This window comes from Zosterops lateralis, assembly GCF_965231275.1.
Source record: "Zosterops lateralis genome assembly, chromosome: 1".
NCBI classification, from domain to species: domain Eukaryota; kingdom Metazoa; phylum Chordata; class Aves; order Passeriformes; family Zosteropidae; genus Zosterops; species Zosterops lateralis.
In genome coordinates this window covers 70,620,456-70,639,710 of record NC_139762.1, presented here as the reverse complement: position 1 = coordinate 70,639,710, position 19,255 = coordinate 70,620,456, and the positions used below count along the sequence as shown (strand labels likewise).

Below are 19,255 nucleotides of genomic sequence, written 5' to 3'. Positions count from 1 at the left end.
ATAGCTTTGGAGGGGACCTCTGGCAGAATCCAACATCTCGTATCCATTTGCAAAAACAACTCTTAAGTCTGACTCAAAAAAAAGAGCACTTAACATATCCATCAGCTTTCTTTAGTGATACTCTGCAAGTCAGAGCAGCAAACAGCCACAACAAGCTCCATCCTGAGACTACAGTTGAAAACATCCAACAATGTCCTTTTTTTTTGGTTTGGTTTTGTTTTGTTTTGTTTTTTGGTTGGTTTTTTGTTTGGTTTTTTTGGCCTCTCCTTTTAAAAAAATGGCAATTTTTGGACACCCTTAAAATGTATTTGTGTATTTTCCCTCTCACAAAAGCATTTTTTATATCCCGTTGTAATAATAAGCTTTTTTTCCCCCTAATAAACATTAGCCAAACATGTGCAAGACCTCAGTTACAACAGGCTGTTGTCTTGGTTGCAGCTTCTTTTCAAATTCAGCTGCATGTTGATTATTTCTAGGCAGTCCATGCATGCTATTTTGTATCTTGTTTCTTAGCATATTTCACATTTTACCAAAGCCTAGGCAGCTTTCTTTTAAATGCTTTTCTTACTTGAAAATAGTAGCATATTGCTATTTCCTGGCTAGTCACGGCTAGTCACGGCATACATATTTTTACATGGTATTATGTAAAGTTGGGAAGTCACCTGTGCAAAGAGGTTGGTTTCACTATTGGAAGAGTCCATCACTCAAGGAATTTCTGTAACCTCAGAGGCTGCTGAATGGCAAAGCCCAGTGATTAGATAATAGGATAAAGAGTATGTGACCTGCAGGACAGCTATGAGAAGATTCTGAGCAGCACAAAAACTGCAGGCCCGACTGCTTTACCAAACCTTTACAGTCTGTTAAGGTTGGAAGGACACACAAGTGATGTGGGGCCTTTCCACTCCCTTGCTCCTTTGGGGCAGGGAAGCTTTGCGCTGCCATTTTTAAGCTGTAGTATGTGTAAGTAATGATTTAGAGGAATCAAAGAAAGATAACAATTACATTGTCTGTCTCACTCTAACCTTACGTGCTGCTACATGGGTTTGCCTATCCAGCTGTTCTGTTGCTTCTGTGTTAATGTTTTTAGTCAGCAGCTTCCCATTTGATTGTTGTTGCAAACAGATTTGATTGCTCTGATTTGAACGTGAAGCACGTGGTTAAGTTATACATAAGCTTTGCTGGTTTGTTTGGGTTCAGAGCTAGAGACACATCTTCAGAATGACACTTGTATTATAAAGCATGTTTTATTTTATGCATGATGGAATGTATCTGTTCACCATGCTTTACCATACTTAGAAATGTGGCAGACCAGACAGGAATGAAGCTGAGATCATTCTAAATTATTTGCTAATTATACAAATCCCAAGTGTTTGGGTTTTTTTTCAAAGCACTGTATAACTGCTAGGCTTTTCTCTAAATGAAGGTCAGTAAAGAAAACTCAAGTCTCTGTTTGTCCAAGATTGAAAATGATAACCATTCTCTATTTTAGTAAATGTGAAAATCAGTAAAGCTATGTATGAGAGTTAAACCATCATAAGCAAACTGTGAGCTATGTCCTTAACAGCTGTTTAAAGAGTAGCCCATGAACTCAACAGATTGGCACTTTGAGTTGTTGCCAATGTAAATAATTGTGAAATGTATTAAGGTTAAAATGTTGTAGTTGAACTGACATCCTAATACTTTCTGAACAAGTATAGGATGTTGCAATTTTGTTACTCCAGGTGCTTTGCAGCAATAGTGTCTTCATGTTCTTACCCAGCTTCTCCCCGTTCTTCCTTCTCCAGTAATTGTCTGTGAGACCACACTCTGTTCCGTGTCTGTGTGCACACAGATACATGCACACACAAGTGTTGCTTAATAGGAATGACTGCTTTATATAGAAGCTTCTGAAAAGTCAGGTTCCCTCCAATCTTTCCCAACTTACTTTTACAACTTACAACTGGTTTAAATTCAGAGTTGGTAAAGCAGGAATGCTCTAACAAATAGCAGAATGTAAAATCTTCTCTATTTAGAGAATGTAAATACTGCCTGGTTTTGGTACTGTTATACTGACAGCTACTGCTTTTCCCAGGGGAAAAGTTTAGAATTTAAATTGTCTTCATTATGCAATATGAGTAATCAGAATATAGCTAAATATTAAAACGACATTTCATATTTCTCATATAAATGTAATGATAAATTTTTTATATGTATCTCCTAAAACCAGCAAATACATGCAGACTTCCTTACATGAGACACAATAGAAATATCTAATCTTTTCTCTTTTTATTAATGAAAACAAAACCCACCATTTTGTTGGATATAAAAAAAAGTTTGCAACTTAGTTTGAAAATTAGTAGGCTTTCACATGAAGAAAGCATTTAAAGGGCATTTGCAACATGTGCTGCAAATGCTTGCCTATAACTACATAGGTAATGTAAAAAAAATCACTTGGGAACATCTGGATTCAGACAACTTTGTTGTGTTCATGGATAATGAATTTTACTGTGATTTCAAGCTTTTAACATTTGGGATGCACTGCAACAAATACATCTCTTCCTTTGTTTGCAAAAAGACTTCAGGAAATACATTTCATGCATAGTTCAAGGATTCTCCATTTTCTACCTGCACAGACCAGTATGCATACTGCTTGGATGTTTGTTAAAAATCAACAAGTCTTGAATGACTTTCAGGAAGATATTTTGGCATCTGGGAAGATGCTGTTTGTCTCATTGTAAAAGGTGTGAGAGGTATCACTCAGTGTGGGGAAATCTACACACATTTGGCCTAGTCAACACTTCTGTGTTGCATGTGACAGCGATCTACTATGATAAATGCTGTTGTGTTGAGTTAGGAACACCATTTACATGAAATTGTCAAATTCAAATGGACATTGCTTTAGTACTTAATTATACATAACTTTATTTATAATTATAATAGTATCTGAAATAAAACATGCAATTACCTGCTAAAGGTTTGAGCTCAAGTTTTAAAATATCTGAAAATAAAGAAAACATTGTATTGTTGAATTTGTCATGTTTGTGCTGAGTGCCAGACCACTTAAGCTTTCTTCACGCCTTTGCATTTATGAAGCTCTAGTGTAGCAGTATTTGCTTAGCTTCTAATTTTGGTTTGCTTTTTGTGTTTTTTTCTTTCTCTCTCTTGGTCGTGCCGTTCTTCTTCCCATGATACTGTACTCGCTCTTTCCGTGCATCACCTGTGATACCCCCCTGCTCCGACCATTCAGCTGTTGGTGAAGGGGGTACATGAAACTCTGGTAGCTCAGAGAGTTGTTCCTGCTCTCATTACTCTCTCCAGTGACCCTGAAATGTAAGTTCCCTGACTGTCTTATATACCTAGCATCCCTCTTAATACTTAGAAAGAAATAACCATCAGGTATGTCTCTTAATCTAGCTGAACAAAAATTGAATTACTTTTAAAGGAAAGTAACCTTTAAATCACTTATTTCTAAATAAAAAGGTTTACTGCAACACCTGGAATTAAACTGTATAAAAATGCTGAATAAACTTTAAATAGAAAACTTAAATCCATGTAATTTGATTTTTGTTTTCTATATTTAATCATGTTCTCAGTTTTCAAATTTGCTTACATCATTTCTGGCAGAAAGTTGGATACTACTATTCTGTAATGCTGTCAGCTTGGCTACTGCAAAATTAAGCATCATCTGCATTAATGAAATGCAAAGTAGTTTTGGCTGCATCTCATTTCTGATAGATAACTGTGGCACTTCATTTCCTGGACATTTTGATGTGGTATTTCTTTCAAGCTAAGGAGGGATGCTTTGCTAATCTCACTAACAACTTGTTACTAACAGATGCTCCAGCATGAATAGAGTCTTAGTGGCTTTAATGTCTTGTGTGGGTGACTAAACCAAGAACAACCCCAAGAGTCTGCCTGCCCATCCTCAGTCACAGCTAACCCAGTTCTTAAAGTTTACCAAAGCGTTTTTTATTGCATGTTGACTGGTTTACAGCTGACTCTTCGAGGCATGAGTGAAGCATTAGTTGACAAGCGGGTTGCTCCGGCCCTTGTTACCTTGTCCAGTGATCCTGAATTGTGAGTTTCAGACTGAGACCTTGAGTTAATCCTGTCTTTTTCCTGATCTGCTTTTTTTTTTTTTTCTTTTGTCATTGCTAGAAACTAATGTAACTTAAAAGTACTAATTTTAAAATTTTTATTTAAGTAATTTTGTTCTTGGTGTTGAATACATCTTCAAAACCCTGTTCTTCCATTGTAGTTCAGTAAGGATTGCTACAATCCCTGCTTTTGGGACCATCATGGAAACTGTTACTCAGAGAGAGGTAAGACACCTGTTGTCACCTATGCTTTTGTAGCATAAGAAGTGGATGATTTTTTAATAAATCCAGAATAAAAGGAGCAGCTCATAAATTCTTTCTTTCTTTGTCTTATTCTCTTCCAAACTGTTTTCCTGTTTTGCAATGGCTTTTTTTTTTTTCTAAACAAGCCAACTCTTATAACTAATAAAAACATTTCTTCCTAAATCTCAGCCAAACATAAACAAACAGAGACAGATAAGTAGAGGGGAGGCCTGTGCTAGAAGATGGGAAATCCCATGCTCAAAATGTTTTTTTAAACCTTCTCCAGTACAGTTGTGAAATCTAACTTCATTATTTCCAAATGAAATAATTCTATTTTAAAATGGTGACCAAAACCATCCACATATCTTACTATTGTATATTGTACTATTTAAATGCTTCAGGGTATCCTGCTTGGCTCCCAAATACTTTAGAAGAGCACAAGACTCTTGTTGTTCCAGTCATATCTGCTGGTTTAGCCCTTGGTGTCCAAGATGGCACTGAAAGACATAATGACATTAGCAAAGTATTCCTTGAAGATAATGTAGAGATGCAATTTCTCCTCATTTTTTAAATGATGATACTATGGTAATAGATAAGAATCCTGAAGACAGGATTCTGCTGTAAGCAGTAGAAAACAGGATTTTGTTTCATGTAACGACTGTGCAATCAAATTTCTTCTATAAGTCCTTCCAGCTTTTTGCAGAGCTTGCATTCTTCCCGTAATTTCAACAAACTCTAAAAGAATGTGTTTGAGGAAATGTGAGTAATCTGAGTCAAGTCAGTGATGACTCACACGTACTTGGAAGATGGAAAAGTTAGAATTTTGTAGCTTGGAATGCATGCCTATAATCAGTTGGGGAGAATATTGTTTTGTTAACCACACAGAAATTACTGTATCCATTGCACTAATTACAATAAGCCTTAGACTACAGAGGTGATAGCATCTTTCAAAATGTATCATAAAATGTTGTATTTTCAACTTTAAATCCAAATTAAATGCCTATCTCATCTTATTTTTGGGTTTTTAGCCTTTAGTTGGAGGAATCTTTTTCATTCCATTAATTTTATGATGGTTACTTTTGCATCTCTGTCCTCTGCAAAAGAAAATTCAGCCTACTAATTGAGATACATTACAAAAAATGCCATTAATTGATTTCCAATTAAGCAGGGAAACTCTGTAGATATTAATAGTAAGAGGGAAACTGTAATAGCAGATAAAAAGAAGTATCAGACTCAAGGAAACCTCAGGAGGAAAGATCAGCTATATGGGAGCACCTGTCTGTTGTTAAAAGATAGATCAGATTAAAACTCTAGTAACAGTCTTTAAAACATAGAGGTGCATTTGAAGAGTTTGAAACATCCTGTTAGAAAAAAAACTGTAAATTAGAAGTCCAAGATCTGTCATCTGAAATACAGAAGATTGTAAACATACTCTGAACTGATCATAACAATTTCTAGCATCTTCATTCTTTTGTGTTCTTTCTATTTCTCGGGGAATATTTAAGCTTCTGGAGAGAGTAAAAATGCAGCTGGCATCTTTCCTGGAGGACCCTCAGTATCAAGACCAACATTCTTTGCATACAGAAATCATAAAAACGTTTGGAAGAGTTGGACCTAATGCTGAGCCCAGATTTAGAGATGAATGTAAGTTGCATCCATGGGAAGATGCAGTCTTCCTCTCTCTGTCCAAAAGCTAATAGGTATGATGGTTACATTGATGGGTTTTTTTTTTCTTTTCTGTAAACTCTTATTATTTCAAAGGTATTCCAAGGTATGTTTTTATTATAGGTAGTGCTACCACAAATTTTTATTTCAAGTTTGAGTCACTCCATTAAATGTGCAAGGGCAGTCCTATCAAACACAATTGTTTGCAGTTTTTATTCCATGCTGATGTGTGAAGTTTCAGGCACCTGCAGTTGCCATATAGCACCTGTTTAATGCTAAACAAGTCTGTGAAAAGCAGTTTCAGATTCCTGTTATTCCTGTATCCAGTTATTCCTGTATTTACTTTTCCAGTTGTTATTCCACACTTGCACAAGTTAGCCTTGGTCAACAACCAGCAGTCTGTTGATTCGAAGAGACTGGATATCGCTACCCACCTGTTTGAGTCCTACAGTGCTCTTTCCTGTTGTTGTATCCTTTTTTCAGGGGAAGTTTAACTGTTGTTTCTCTGGTGGTGAGAGAAGTTTCATATTAGAAAAATAACTAAGTTTGTCTTTGAATCTGTGATGTAAAACATCATCTATTCAGTGTAAGTGAGAGGTTTTCAGAAATGGTGAATATCATGGATTTGCTGGACAGGTGCCCACCAAGGCACTCTCATTCCCCTCCTCAGCAGGATGGATAAGGGTGGGGGAGAAAATCAGATGGAGGAAAAACTCGTGTCAAAATAAAGGCAGTTTAATTAAGCATGAGCTATGTATGGAAGCAAAACAAAACAGAAGATTTATTCTCTACTTTCCATTAGCAAGCAATGTCCAGCTATTTCCCGGGAAGCAGGGCTTCAGCACGTGTAGCAGTTGCTCCAGAAGACAAACAACATAATAACAAATGATGTCCTGCCCCACCACCAGCACTTAGGGTTTTTATCTGAATAGGCATCACACAGTATGGAACATCCCTCTGGTCAGTCTGGGTCAGCTGCCCAGGCTGTGTGCCCTCCCCATCCTGCTGATGGGAGGGAATGTTGGGAGACATCAGGGATGCTGTGGCAGCGCTGCTCAGCAGTAGCCTAAGCACTGGTGTGTTACCAGCACCTTTCTAGGTACCAATGGAAAGCACTGCACTGAGGGCTGCTGTGCAGAAAACGAACTCCAGCCGGATCCTATACAGTGGATCTGATAGACACCTTAAAAAACAAAGCTACAAAAACAAAACTCTTGATCTTAACCATTGAATCAAGAAAAAAATCTTAAAAGAATTGTATGGATGTATGAAATACATCACGTTAAATAGGTTTAAGATCTTTTTTCCTTTTTATTTGTCATGAAGTGTCAAATGCTGTTCCATTTTCTCAGTTTTGCTGCTGCTATTGTGTTCCATAGAACAACATTATCAGAAGACAGAAAAAAAAGTATAATTTCAAAAGGCAGTCCTTATAATACCTTAACAACCTGGGCTTTAGTTATTTCAGAGGATTTAATGGTCAATCACTTTTTACCAGGACTCAAGTGTTTACGAACCGACATGGAACATCTCTCTCCAGAGCATGAGGTGAGCAGCTATGTTTACTGAATATGAGGTGTAGGTAGCAGAAGTTGAAATGTAATGGCATTTAAAACCAGAAGTTAAAGTGGGCTACTCATAAGTGGTTTCAAAACATGGCATTGAGGAGTTTTTTGATAAAGAATAGGTCATATGATTTAAAAACCAGTAAAATGTTGTAAAATGTATTTCGAAGCTGAGGACCTCTGCAGACAAATATTCAGCTGTCAGAAATGCATGTAGAAACATAGGTCTTCCTAGACTGAAGAAAAAGGAAATGTTTTTACCATCTTGATGTTAATCAAACCAAGAATACACTAAAATCTATGGCTACAATAAATAAATCCGTGGAAATGCAGATAAAAATTGGTGGAGTGCAGGAAAGAAAATATTAAGGATTAGGGAAGTAGAGTCCTAAAATACCTGGGGTACACTTCATATCTGGAACACTGTGTCCAGTTCTGGGCTCCCCAGTACAAAAGCATAGACTTAGTCGAGAGCATCCAGTGAAGGGCTGGAGGAGAAAATGAGGAATCTGGGGCTGTTCAGCCTGGAGAAGAGAAGACTTGGGTGAATTTTATCAGTACCTGAAGAGAGAGTCCAAGGAGGACAGAGCCAGGCTCTTCTCAGTGGTGCTCAGTGACAAGACCAGAGACCCTGGGCACAGTTGGGGTTTTTTTAAAAAATATGAGAGTAATTGAGCAGTGGCCCACATTGTCCAGAGAGGTTATGGAGTCTAAATGCTTGGATACTCAAAAGCCATCTGGACACGTTCTTCCTCGGCATTTGGTGTCAGGTGACCCTGCTTGAGCAGGGGGTTGGACCAGATGATCCTCCAGGGGTGCCTTCCAACCTCAACCTCTCTGTGACTCTGTGAATTGTAAAGAGCAGACTAAAAGAAGCAGACAGGACAACATGGAAGTGAACAAGATCTTCTCTGGTAGGAGGAGCTTACAGAAATCAGCAAAAAACCAAATAAAGTTAGCAGAAGAAGCCATCTTGAGGAACTTGAAAATCTTGGCCCTGTGTACTTTTTTTGGTAAGTACTTGAAGAGGATGAATACTAACAGAGATTGAAACAAAGAGATGTTAAGTCAGTAGCAGAAATAAGAGATGTTTTTTCGTTGCATGTTGAGGAAAATCTTAACAAGATGAGCATTTCAAGGGATGGAGGAAAAGATTTAATCAGAATGTACAGAAGAGTACTGTTTGAAGTAGCTTGAAGGTTAATACTGCACTTTCATAAATTATTTGTACATGAGAAAATGAATTTATTTTCCTTGTGTTTGCAAAAGTGACTGAATTGAGATGACTGTATTCTCTGGGAGTCGTAAGTTCTTACATTCAGTAATAAAGTTCCTTCTTCCAGTTACGTGTTCCATCTAAAAGCCTATAGTATCAATCTTTTATTTTCTGTGTGTTATTATTGGAGAAACTTTTCAACCTGAAAGGAAAGTAGCTGAGTTCAGAAGTCTGAGTCAGAAGGAACAGTAGTGACCCAAGCGTCACTCAAAGGCAACAGAATTGTGCTTCCTTACCATAGGCAGCACTGGAGGTGTGGCAATGGTAGATATCCTGTGTTCAGAGAGAGGTGGAAGATGGACTGGGAGGTCTCAAGCATATATCTGAAAGCTGCAGTAGGCAAAAGTTTCATTTTCTTTCACCAATGAAAGATATGAATGGAAGATACTTTCACCAACTAAAACAAATTCTGCTACTTCATTTTTGTAGTTAATGTAACTTCTAAGGTTTAAAGATATAGTTCAAAAGACACACTGAATTAGAGCAAGGGGTTTGATTGAGTTTGAATCTTGTAGTCAGAGAAGGAACCAAGGACTGGAATAGGATTAAAAAGAAATCAGTAAGTAAAGATAGCTCTTAATCCTCCATTACAACATTCTCCATTACTGTGCATAAGTGACTTGATGCCAAGTGCTTTGTTCTTTTAGCCAGAGAGCAATATAAAATTTAAAATACTTACTCCTGCTCCAGTGGGTTTGAAAATTCACTACAGGCTTTACCATTTTTATCTCTTTTATTGTAGAAATGGATATCTAGTGCTTGATCAGCTTCCCACTTCAATAGGATGTTTGTAGGCATCATGATAGAAGCTTCTGAGGCCCAGTGAGTTCTAGTGTGTCTTGGAAGCCTTCTATCTGAAAGTCATGTCTTCTGAAATGAATGCCTTTTACTGTCTCAAACAATTAGACGTTGGCATAAACAGAATTAAGCCTTTTTTCATTATTTTGTCCACTGTGGTGTTATTCTTGATTCAAATGGCATATCACTTGACAAATACACATTTTCTAAATCACAGTGCCTTAGCTCTAATGGCTTTAACGTCAGTGCAGAGTTGATGCTCATCTTGGAGAGGTAACATTGTGGAATTGGCTTGTGTGGTCCTGTCTGGCAGCATTTACCACTCATAACTCATACTTGTTTTCCTTTCTTTCATATAAGTGAAAGTGTAGGTTAGGCATTTAGGTCAGACCTTCTCATCTTTAAAGGAAACATTTCACCTTGTACAGACATTCAGATACTTTACCAGCATCTCAGTTCAATATCAAGTCCCTTCTTCCTCATTTTCTCCTTGCCTTCTATGGGTTTTCAAAGTAAGTGGATTTGAGTTGCACGATAGTGAGTCACTACTTGGTAAAAATATTCAGTCCATATACTGCAGTATTGTTTACAGGACTTCAGCATGTTAAGTCTCTTAAGTGTCTCTAAATATAGAGTTAGTGCTCTAAAATATTTCTCTTTAAGGAGATGTGATTTCATAATCAGTCCTATGACCAAACAAAGAGAACCTAAGGGAATAGGTCTGAGCAGTATGTGCAAAGCCATAATGTAGAAATTTAGAAATTAATTTGCAGAAGAAACAAGAATTGCTTCACTTCATCATGAATTACACAGCCTTTCCAGAAGGAGCTGTGCAATGGATGGGAAATCCATCCTGTTATTTAAATGATGCTGAATCCTTGATGAATTATTCTCCCCTTTGATCAAGACTTCATATTGTTGATATTTGAAGATCTGGATTCAGATGTACAAAAATGTAGGAAAGCTCCAGTGCACAGGTAGAAATGCTAAGTAACAAAAATTATGGTGGTTGTGGTTAGAAAATTCAGGATTTTTTGATACAGAACAAAAATCTTGTTTTTTCACTAGAATTCTGAATGTATTTCTCTTGTACCACTGTACTCTTGAGCATTAAGTATTTGTATAACACTTTATGCAAACGGAGGACAGCAAATTTAGCAGGAAGAGTTGTAGTCCTGTTTGAATGCTGCTCTCTGAAACACTTAAGGTGTGTAACACCTGGTACCTAAAATGTTTCAAATGCTGAAGTAATTCTTTTGGAGAAACCGAGGGAGCGGTGGCCCAGATCTGCAGACCAGGCCACATTTTATCAGTGTAATTAATGGTTGTGCTGCAGACTTGACAGAAACCAGAATTTTAATTTATACAAATACCTTTTTAAATAGTTACCAGTTGGTAGTAACCATTAGTGACTGATACGTATTTTAGAGATTGAAAATAGGTTTTTTCCTTTGTTGTATATATTCAGGTTTGGTAAGACAGTACTGATTTTAAGTTTAGTGTCTCAAAAAAGAGTCTGGCTTTCTACTGAGCTGTGGCAGAGGAAGTTTCCATTTATGCAGTGTGTATATATATGTGTATATGTATATATTTATAGTTTCATACTTTGCATTCTAAGTTTTTGCTTAAGTGTTTCAAAACACTTTTATTTTAATGTGTTAAAACAGTACTGTTGTGAACAGGGCAGGGAGTCATTTATTTGTCCCATATATTAACTGTGTGTTGTTGGGGTTTTTTTAAGCTTGCTATTGGGAATCATTTATTTATTTTTGGATAAGTGTGAAAATGTCAGTGTGGAGGTGTTTTCAATCTTAAATACTTTGCAGAAACCTTTAACACTGTAATTGCTTAAATAAAGGAAAGAAAGCCATGAGTCATAGGAACTCCGGAAGACACCAGTGTAATGATATCAAGTTGATTTTACTACTTCCTTCCATTAAGATGTTGTCTTAGGGTGCCATCACACTTTCTTTCCTTGCTTTTTCTGTCATGCATAATGTTCCTGAAGATATAATGTGTAACAGATATGAGTTTGTTTTAGCTCTGTTTTTAAAAGCCTGGGAGAAAGGAGGGAGTCCTGACCTTCTGTAACTATTTGGAAAACATTTTCTTCCTTTAGTTGTTTTGAACGTTTTTGTTGTTTCTAACCACAAGGCATTATCAGATAACTGGAACTCAAAGGCACTTGAAAAAAACCCAGGGAAACGTTTTAAACAGTTCTGCTAATGTTAGAATTATTTGCAGAATAGATTTCATAAGAAGTGTTAATGTAAAAGGAAAAATGTCAAATGTCATGTATCTCTCTTCCTTATGTGACTTAGGTTATTTTGAGCTCCATGATAAAAGAATGTGAACAGAAAGTGGAAAACAAGACCGTCCAAGAACCGCAAGGGTAAGACTTCCACTTCCCTTTTTCTGTGTGCCTCCAGAGTAGTGTTCTGCAGTGTGTATTCCATAATGATGTCTGCTGCAGCAGCCCTCTTCTTAGATGAGCTGAGACACAGACTTCTTGTTTATCAAAGGATGAAAAGGGTCCTGGTTTGTTTCTCTTTACAGCTTAGCCATCCTGACTCCAACCATTCCCTGACTCTGACTGCAGCAAGCTCCTGCTGTAGATTTCCGTTGCAGCCTCTGACTGCTGGTTATTTCCTGCTAAACTATGACTGCAGGGATTAGTCTGCAGACTCTGACTGCAGGCTTTTACCTGGCTAGACTGTGATTGCAGGTTCCAACAACAGGCTCTGACTGCAGACCCAGACTGACCTCACAGCAGTAATTCTCTCTCCCCAGGAGCCTCCTTCTTCACCGTCCTCTCATTCCCTCTTCCTCAAGGTTCCTTTGCCTTCATCATTCCTCTCACCAGCTAACACACTTCCTTTTATCACACTTATCTTTATTGGATACAGCTGTGACTCATCAGGGGCAAGGCTGTATTGGGAATTAACGCAGCTGTTATTTATCACATTGAGGTCACCTGTATTCCTTTCTCCTACAGGTGCCCAAGGTTTGTGACCTGAAATCCTGCACTGACATATGCTGTATTTGAAAACAGATTATAGAAACTTTAATACAGTGGTTGTTTCTGTCTCCAGTGTAAAACATGGGACAACATTTTTTTTTAATAGGAATGATGTTCTTTGTTCTTAATTTTTTTATCCATTTAAAGTAGTATTTAAATTTCTGTCCTGAATCTGAGAAATCAGGGAGTGCCTGGCCTAAGTGCTTAGAGCATGGGGATGCAGCCTGCAGGCTGAGAGAACTGTTCAGGTCCTGGGAATGGCTTGCTTTAGGCTGCTGTCCTGGTTTGCACATGACCAGTGCACATGAGAACAATTTCTCCAGTGTATCCACTGACCCCTGTGTGAGAGTGCTGGTTAGGAAGCACTTTGGGAAAATGCCACCTGTGTTGCACTTTGATAAAATATCCCTTCCACAAACAGTAAACCCAGCTCTCCAGGGAGGCAGCAGACACACGGTGCATGTGCATCCATTTGCTCCACATGTAGAGATGGTATCATATGTGTGCACTTCCTGATAACAAATGTAGCCAACAGACCCACACTGGACATGGAAATTTGGAATGCTCAGTGTCATTATGATGAGTTTGTTGTATGTGCTCTGTCGCCTGCTTATTGCCTGAAATGGCATGCCAGCAAGGTAAATTCTTGTGGATTATTATATAACTTAATAAATGCTTAGCAGTGTTGCCAAGAAGTGTGTGAGAAGGTATCTGAAAAGGGAATCTGTTCTCAATCCCAATGCTTTGTCGTGAGAATTGAGACAATTACTAAAGCTTGTTCCTTATCTGTAACAAACTGATAGAAGTGACTTCTTGAAAGAGCTCACTCATAGTCCTGGAAGGCAGCTGGTAGTTTGAGAATGACTAAAATAGGGTGTACAAGAACTGAACAGAAGAAATGTGAAGTAGACAAAAGGTCAGTCTCTCATGCACCAAGTAAAGTACTTCAGGCTTTATTAGTAGAAAATACTTTGTAATCAGTCAGTCCTATTAAGCCATTGCAGCAACAGAAAAATGTAAACCTCATACAACATCTAGTGTATTTTCTTTAAGAATGCAACTGCTGAAAACTAAGATATGAAAAGGGTAGGTCTTTGCAATCTGTTCCTTTGTTCTTTAATTAGCCTTCCCCTTTCTTATTCAACATCAGGCTATGGTTGCAGTCTTGCACTGTACAAAATTAACAAGAAATATTTTACCAGTGAAGAAATGACCTTTTCATATACGTAAATACCTCTCTTTTCTTGCTAAGTGCTTGCTAATTTCAGTTCCTAATTTCAATGACAAATATATATACGACAAAGGATTTAAATGTGACTGGGATATAAATTACTGGTGTTTGTTAACAGCATGGGAATGCACGCACAGAAGTCAAAATGGGTGTTCTTATCTTGTCTTTTCCCCTTGCTGTTAGAAAAAGTTGGTCAAATAATACAAGATCAAAGAAATAGGTTTTTTTCAGAAGATTAAACTCTGAATTTTAAAATATTGAATAGCCACTTTTATTAAGCATTTTCTTTAGCAATTAACAATGTATTTCAATCATGGGTAACAACTTAGGTTACAAACTGATTGCTTTGAAATGCCCATCAGGAATGTCTATTTTGGCCTAGAGCTTTCCCGTAAAACAAGTAGAACTCTGTGTAGCATCTGATTCACCTAGACACCAGGAAAATTTTGATATTTACACATTATTTTTGTTTGTGGGTTGGGTTTTGTTTTGGTTTTTACATAATGAATAAATGCAAGGATTTTTCTATAAGACTGGTTGTTTCAAACAAGATGTACGATTGCTTTGTTGGTTTTTTTGATTATTTTTTTAAAATGTGAGATTCAAATTATTTAATTTCATATTAATTTTTACTATGTTTAAATATTCAGCTTGCATAGTAATGGAAATACTTTGGAGGCATATTTAAACTTCTAAGTATGCAGGATGGTGTAGATTATGTTTCTATTTACATAATTTACATCATATTAAAAACATGAACTTCTAGACTCTGCAGTTGTTACTCTTTAATTTTTGACATCAGAGACTCTGCAGTTGTTACTCTTTAATTTTTGACATCAGATGGTTGATATCCCCTGAACTGTTTCAAGAACCAATGAAGCACGTTCTTGTTTTCTTCAATCTTATTCAGGATCGTTAGCCTAATGAAAGCACAGTTTGTTTAAAACTACAGGTTTGTCACCAGTTGCTAGGCTTTCTTTTCTGAAGTGAGCAGTTTTAATTTCTTAATGCTGCTAATGCTTGGAATGTACGGTATTTCCCAAATAAGTTTTCATAGCTACACAGAACTTTAGGATACTGCATAGTCTGAGCTAACTTCTTGTCCTTAACTAGCTGATAGTGAGTGTAAACTGTTACTTACATAATTTATATGCCCTTGTTTTATCATGAAATCAAAGGAAATTGCATAAGGCATCCATCTTACTGTAGCAGTAATTTCCCTGCTGAGTTCTATCAGCTGGAAATATGTGATTCATTAGTTGACTGGAGATGTTTAATCAAGCCAAAGATGTCTGGCTACGTGAATGTGCCTGAAATAAATAATTTACTTTAAAAGTTTATGATTAAACTATGTCTAAATCCACAGTACAGCTTTAGTGAGAAGCTTCCCTTTTATTTTTAAGGAATTTAAAAAAAAAAAAAAAAAAAAAAAAAAAAAAAAAAAAAAAAAAAAAACAGAAATCATTATCACTAAGGACCCTTTTTTTTGTGGTGTGAAATCTGGCCTTTGCCAGTAAGACAGATTTTGTGGTCTTAGCTATAATTTTGAAATACAGAGTCCACACTGAGTCCACAAGGGAGAATTTATTTGGTAGTCTTTTATAAAATTGTCCTTGTCCAATGTTGAAAAACATTTGCTATTTTGACTACAAATATAGGAAATATAGAATATTTGTTAATTTTCCTGCTATGTACGTTTGCTCTGTCTTGAGATAGATGACTCCTACTGTGCTAAACAGTTATATATATCTAAGTTGAGCTCACTGATATGTTGTTAATTAAAAAAAAAAATCTGTTAATTTCACATAATAGGGATAATTTTTTAACATGTTATTGAAAGTTAAGCATCCTGTAGCTTCAGCACTGCTTGGTTCCTCCTTTTAGTCCAGTTTGTGGGAAACCTATGAACTCTCCACTGACCTATCTAGTATGTCTCAAGTAGGAACATCCAAGCACAGGTAACAGGAGCCACGTTCACAACAACCAGGAGGAAAAGCTCCTTACCCATCGAGAGGCTGACCCAGTAGGACTCAGGGTGGGGTTCACAAGAAATTTATAAGAATATCAAAGGAAAGCTGATCCAGTAATATTGAAAAAAAGGTTTATTGAAAGTTACTAGGTTGACAATCCTCACCAATTTTTAACTGCTCAGGTGAAAGTAGTTGGAAAATAGTTTAAAATTAAGGAGAGGGGTCACTGTTTTGTATTTAGCTTGCTTTTGCTCATCTCTACACATCTGTTAATGTCACTGTTGGAGGCAGGTTACTTGGGTTAGAAAGGTCTGTGTCTGAACTAATACTGTTCAACTTACACTAACTAAACATAAGGATTGACATTGCTGGGGAGAAGGCAAAACAAGTCTTTCACAGAGGTATTTGTCACTATTCACATAGCAATTCCCCAATAGGTAGCAAATGCTACATCCAAAGGTAGTAATTTTTTTTTATTTTATTTTGTGCAAAAAATATTTTACCATTTTCACAGGCACTGTGAGCACATTATAATAAATTTAACAGTGTATATATGGAGTAGGTACTGATGGGTTTTCAATTCTTCACAGACTGGTGTTTTTTGTTGAAACCTCTGAAACACAAAGACAATTTAGTTGCTTAATAAATAACAACATAATGTTCTTTTTAATTTGCGGTCTTATGCCACTAAATATTTTCCTTTCCTAGTTCAATGTCAATTGCAGCGAGCCTGGTGAGTGAAGATACAAAGACGAAGTTTTTGAACAAAATGGGCCAGCTGACTACATCAGGTGCAATGTTGGCTAATGTGTTCCAGAGGAAGAAGTAAGATGGGAAAAGGAACTCCCAGCTAACACTAAGGTGGACCTCACAGAGACTGGTTCCTGTACTTGAAGTACTTGCCTTTTAATTTCTTCTTATGTCTTATGTTCTTGTAGTATAATTTTATTCTAACCTCCAAAGATATTTGCACTGCTTTTGAATATCGCTGTGTATCTGTTAATTTTGGGTTAACTGTGGTTGATATAAAACGGAAATCATAGTCTGTACCAAGTCCCTGTTCTGTGTTGTCTTTCCGGCATAATTTTTTTTATATAGTGGAAGGTTTTGGTTTTTTTATTTTCTGACAGGATATCAGCAAATATCTGTATTATACATGGAGCTATTCTGACGGTACTTAAAATAATGTAAATTTGAAGTCATTGTCATGAAGTAATAAAAGTGGAGATTACTTATGTATTTAAATTATGAGAGAGTAATGCAGATTTTTTAAATTATGTTTCTAAAAAGAAGAGGAAGAGCCACCAGCATTTGTCTGTGCTTCTAGGGTTGTTTTTTTTAAGTATTGTGCATCTTGAATCCAGAGGAATTGCAGTATCCAATGTATGAGATTGCTAGCACTGCATCAGTCTGCAGGGAATGCTCATGTTTCAGATGCTTTATGCTGACATTGTAAATGCTGTACAAAGTCCTTCAGATAAAATTCTCACACCTATGTGGGTTTTTGAGGGTTTTTTTCCTTTTGTTGAGGTTTTTGTTTTATTTTAAAGCACTTTACAAGTCTACACATCCACAGGCACATCCATTAAGTAAAGGAAAAACACAATAAATTAATAAATGTTAATAAATGTCTAAGCTACAACACAGGGTCCCCAGTAGAGTTCTGCAGGCAGAGAAAATCTTTTGTAGGAGAGAGAGAGCTTTCATCTTGCACTCGGTGTGCAATTCTGTGGACTGTGAAAACTAAAGATTTTGTTGTTTAGATTGAATTTCAGTTCAAATTTAATTTTGGAGTGATTGAAATTATGTTGAGTTTGATGTGCAGCTTCTTTAAAATGTTAAGCAGACTGCCTACCTACTTTTGGAAAATGACATTACAGGGAGTATATTCAACTACCAAATATTTTTGTTAGCAAGGAAGCATTAACAACTAAATCCTTTTCTTCTTATGCAGCACTTTTTTCCCCCCTTTTTATGTCAATGTAAGCTTCTGAAAGTAAACTCAAGTGCATGCATGAACTGGTATGAGGTAGCAAAATACAAAAGCTCAGGCATTCTCTGACATGGTACCATTTGGCTGGAAGTATGGACATCTTTGAGGACAGGGAAAGCAAAAAGAGCAAGGGAATAAAGTATTCCCTCCTGAAACAGAGTATGGATGGAATAACAGGTCAGCTATGACCCTTAGATAGAGATAATGGAGATAACTTGAGGCTTCTGACGGCTTCATGTCTGTGCCTGTTGGCTCTGCACACGCTGTCCCTGCCACATTGGAGTTGTGACAGGGCCTGTTGCTCACGCGCGCGCCGTCGGTCCCCGTGCACTGCACTGATGGAACATTTTTCTGGAGGTTACAGACAGTCTCATGCCTTCGTGTTGCTCGTTACCATGAAAGTATGTTTTTAGCAGACTGACTGTGAAATGGAGACATTCCTGAGGAATGGGAAGTGGTGACGTTCCTCTCTATTGTTCTGTTGTCAATAAAAAGTTTTGTATACCTGCCTTGTCTTGTTACTTCTGCTCTTCTCTGAAAAAGACAATCACATCAACAGAGCTGTTACAGGAGAGACATCTAATGCACAAGAATTATTTAACTTGACTCTTAACTCCTTTACTCTTTTTACATAGCAGGTGGTAGACTGAACTTGCTCCTATCTGTGTGCTTGGCTCCTAGACCTGTGGCTTTACTGCCATTTTCATTCACTATCTCCTCTTCTCCCATGTCTCCTGTGCCACGGTTTTGTTTTGGATTTTTTTTCTCCTTCTTTTTTCTGACTTCTCGATCAGTTGCAGTGCCAGAGACAGCTTTGTAGTCATGAGACTGAAATAACAGGTCCATGGTTAAGCTGCTGCTTTCTAAAGCAGGGCAGCTGCCTGTGAGAGCTGAGCTGCTGCTCACCTACCCTGAACTTCATCCAGTGTTTGGAAAACTTGCAAATTCGCAAGAGCCTAAAAACTGGCAGCAATTTAACGGTGGAGAAAGTGGTATGAGACTTTTTAGTTTGTTAATATAAATGTAGCATCTTTGCCCCTACAGGGTAATAGGTCCAGTCTCTCCAGCCCCTTGAAAAATGTAGCTTTTGCTACTCAGGGTTCTGCTTCACACCAGTTGTATGAATTTGAGCGAGGATCCCAGGAAGACCAGCACAGTAACTACTGAGGTAAAAAAATTACTGTGTAGGCAGCAAACTTCCAATGCAGGTTGTCTTCAGGAGTTTTGCCTCCTAAATTTCAAGTCTCTGCTAGTGTATGTTCGTTGCAGGAGTTTTTGAAAAGTGTTAATTAGTTTTCAAATATGAACAGACTTTCAAGATTGCAAGAAGTTGTTCTGTGTTGGGGGGTGGTGATATTTGGGGTTTTTCTCTGATTATTCCTCCTAAATACAGCACTGTAGCATTCAGGACTGGAAAAT

General features: G+C 37.2%; 1 protein-coding gene across 4 annotated transcripts in view; it reads left to right on the top strand.

Annotated features, from left to right (window-relative positions):
• The window catches only part of RELCH (RAB11 binding and LisH domain, coiled-coil and HEAT repeat containing), a 75,453-nt gene extending 58,362 nt beyond the window's left edge, over nt 1–17,091 (top strand). For 3 of the 4 annotated variants that reach the window (XM_083866797.1, XM_083866798.1, XM_083866799.1), the window contains 7 exons: nt 3,227–3,309; nt 4,238–4,301; nt 5,825–5,963; nt 6,336–6,452; nt 7,444–7,532; nt 11,945–12,015; nt 16,552–17,091. In XM_083866797.1, the coding sequence (XP_083722923.1) occupies nt 3,227–3,309; nt 4,238–4,301; nt 5,825–5,963; nt 6,336–6,452; nt 7,444–7,532; nt 11,945–12,015; nt 16,552–16,672 (684 nt within the window). In that variant the 3' untranslated portion in view covers nt 16,673–17,091. Of the gene's footprint in view, nt 1–3,226; nt 3,310–3,973; nt 4,057–4,237; nt 4,302–5,824; nt 5,964–6,335; nt 6,453–7,443; nt 7,533–11,944; nt 12,016–16,551 lie in introns of all 4 variants that reach the window. The other variant, XM_083866800.1, reaches the window with a different exon arrangement.
• Nucleotides 17,092–19,255: the final 2,164 nt, after the last annotated feature.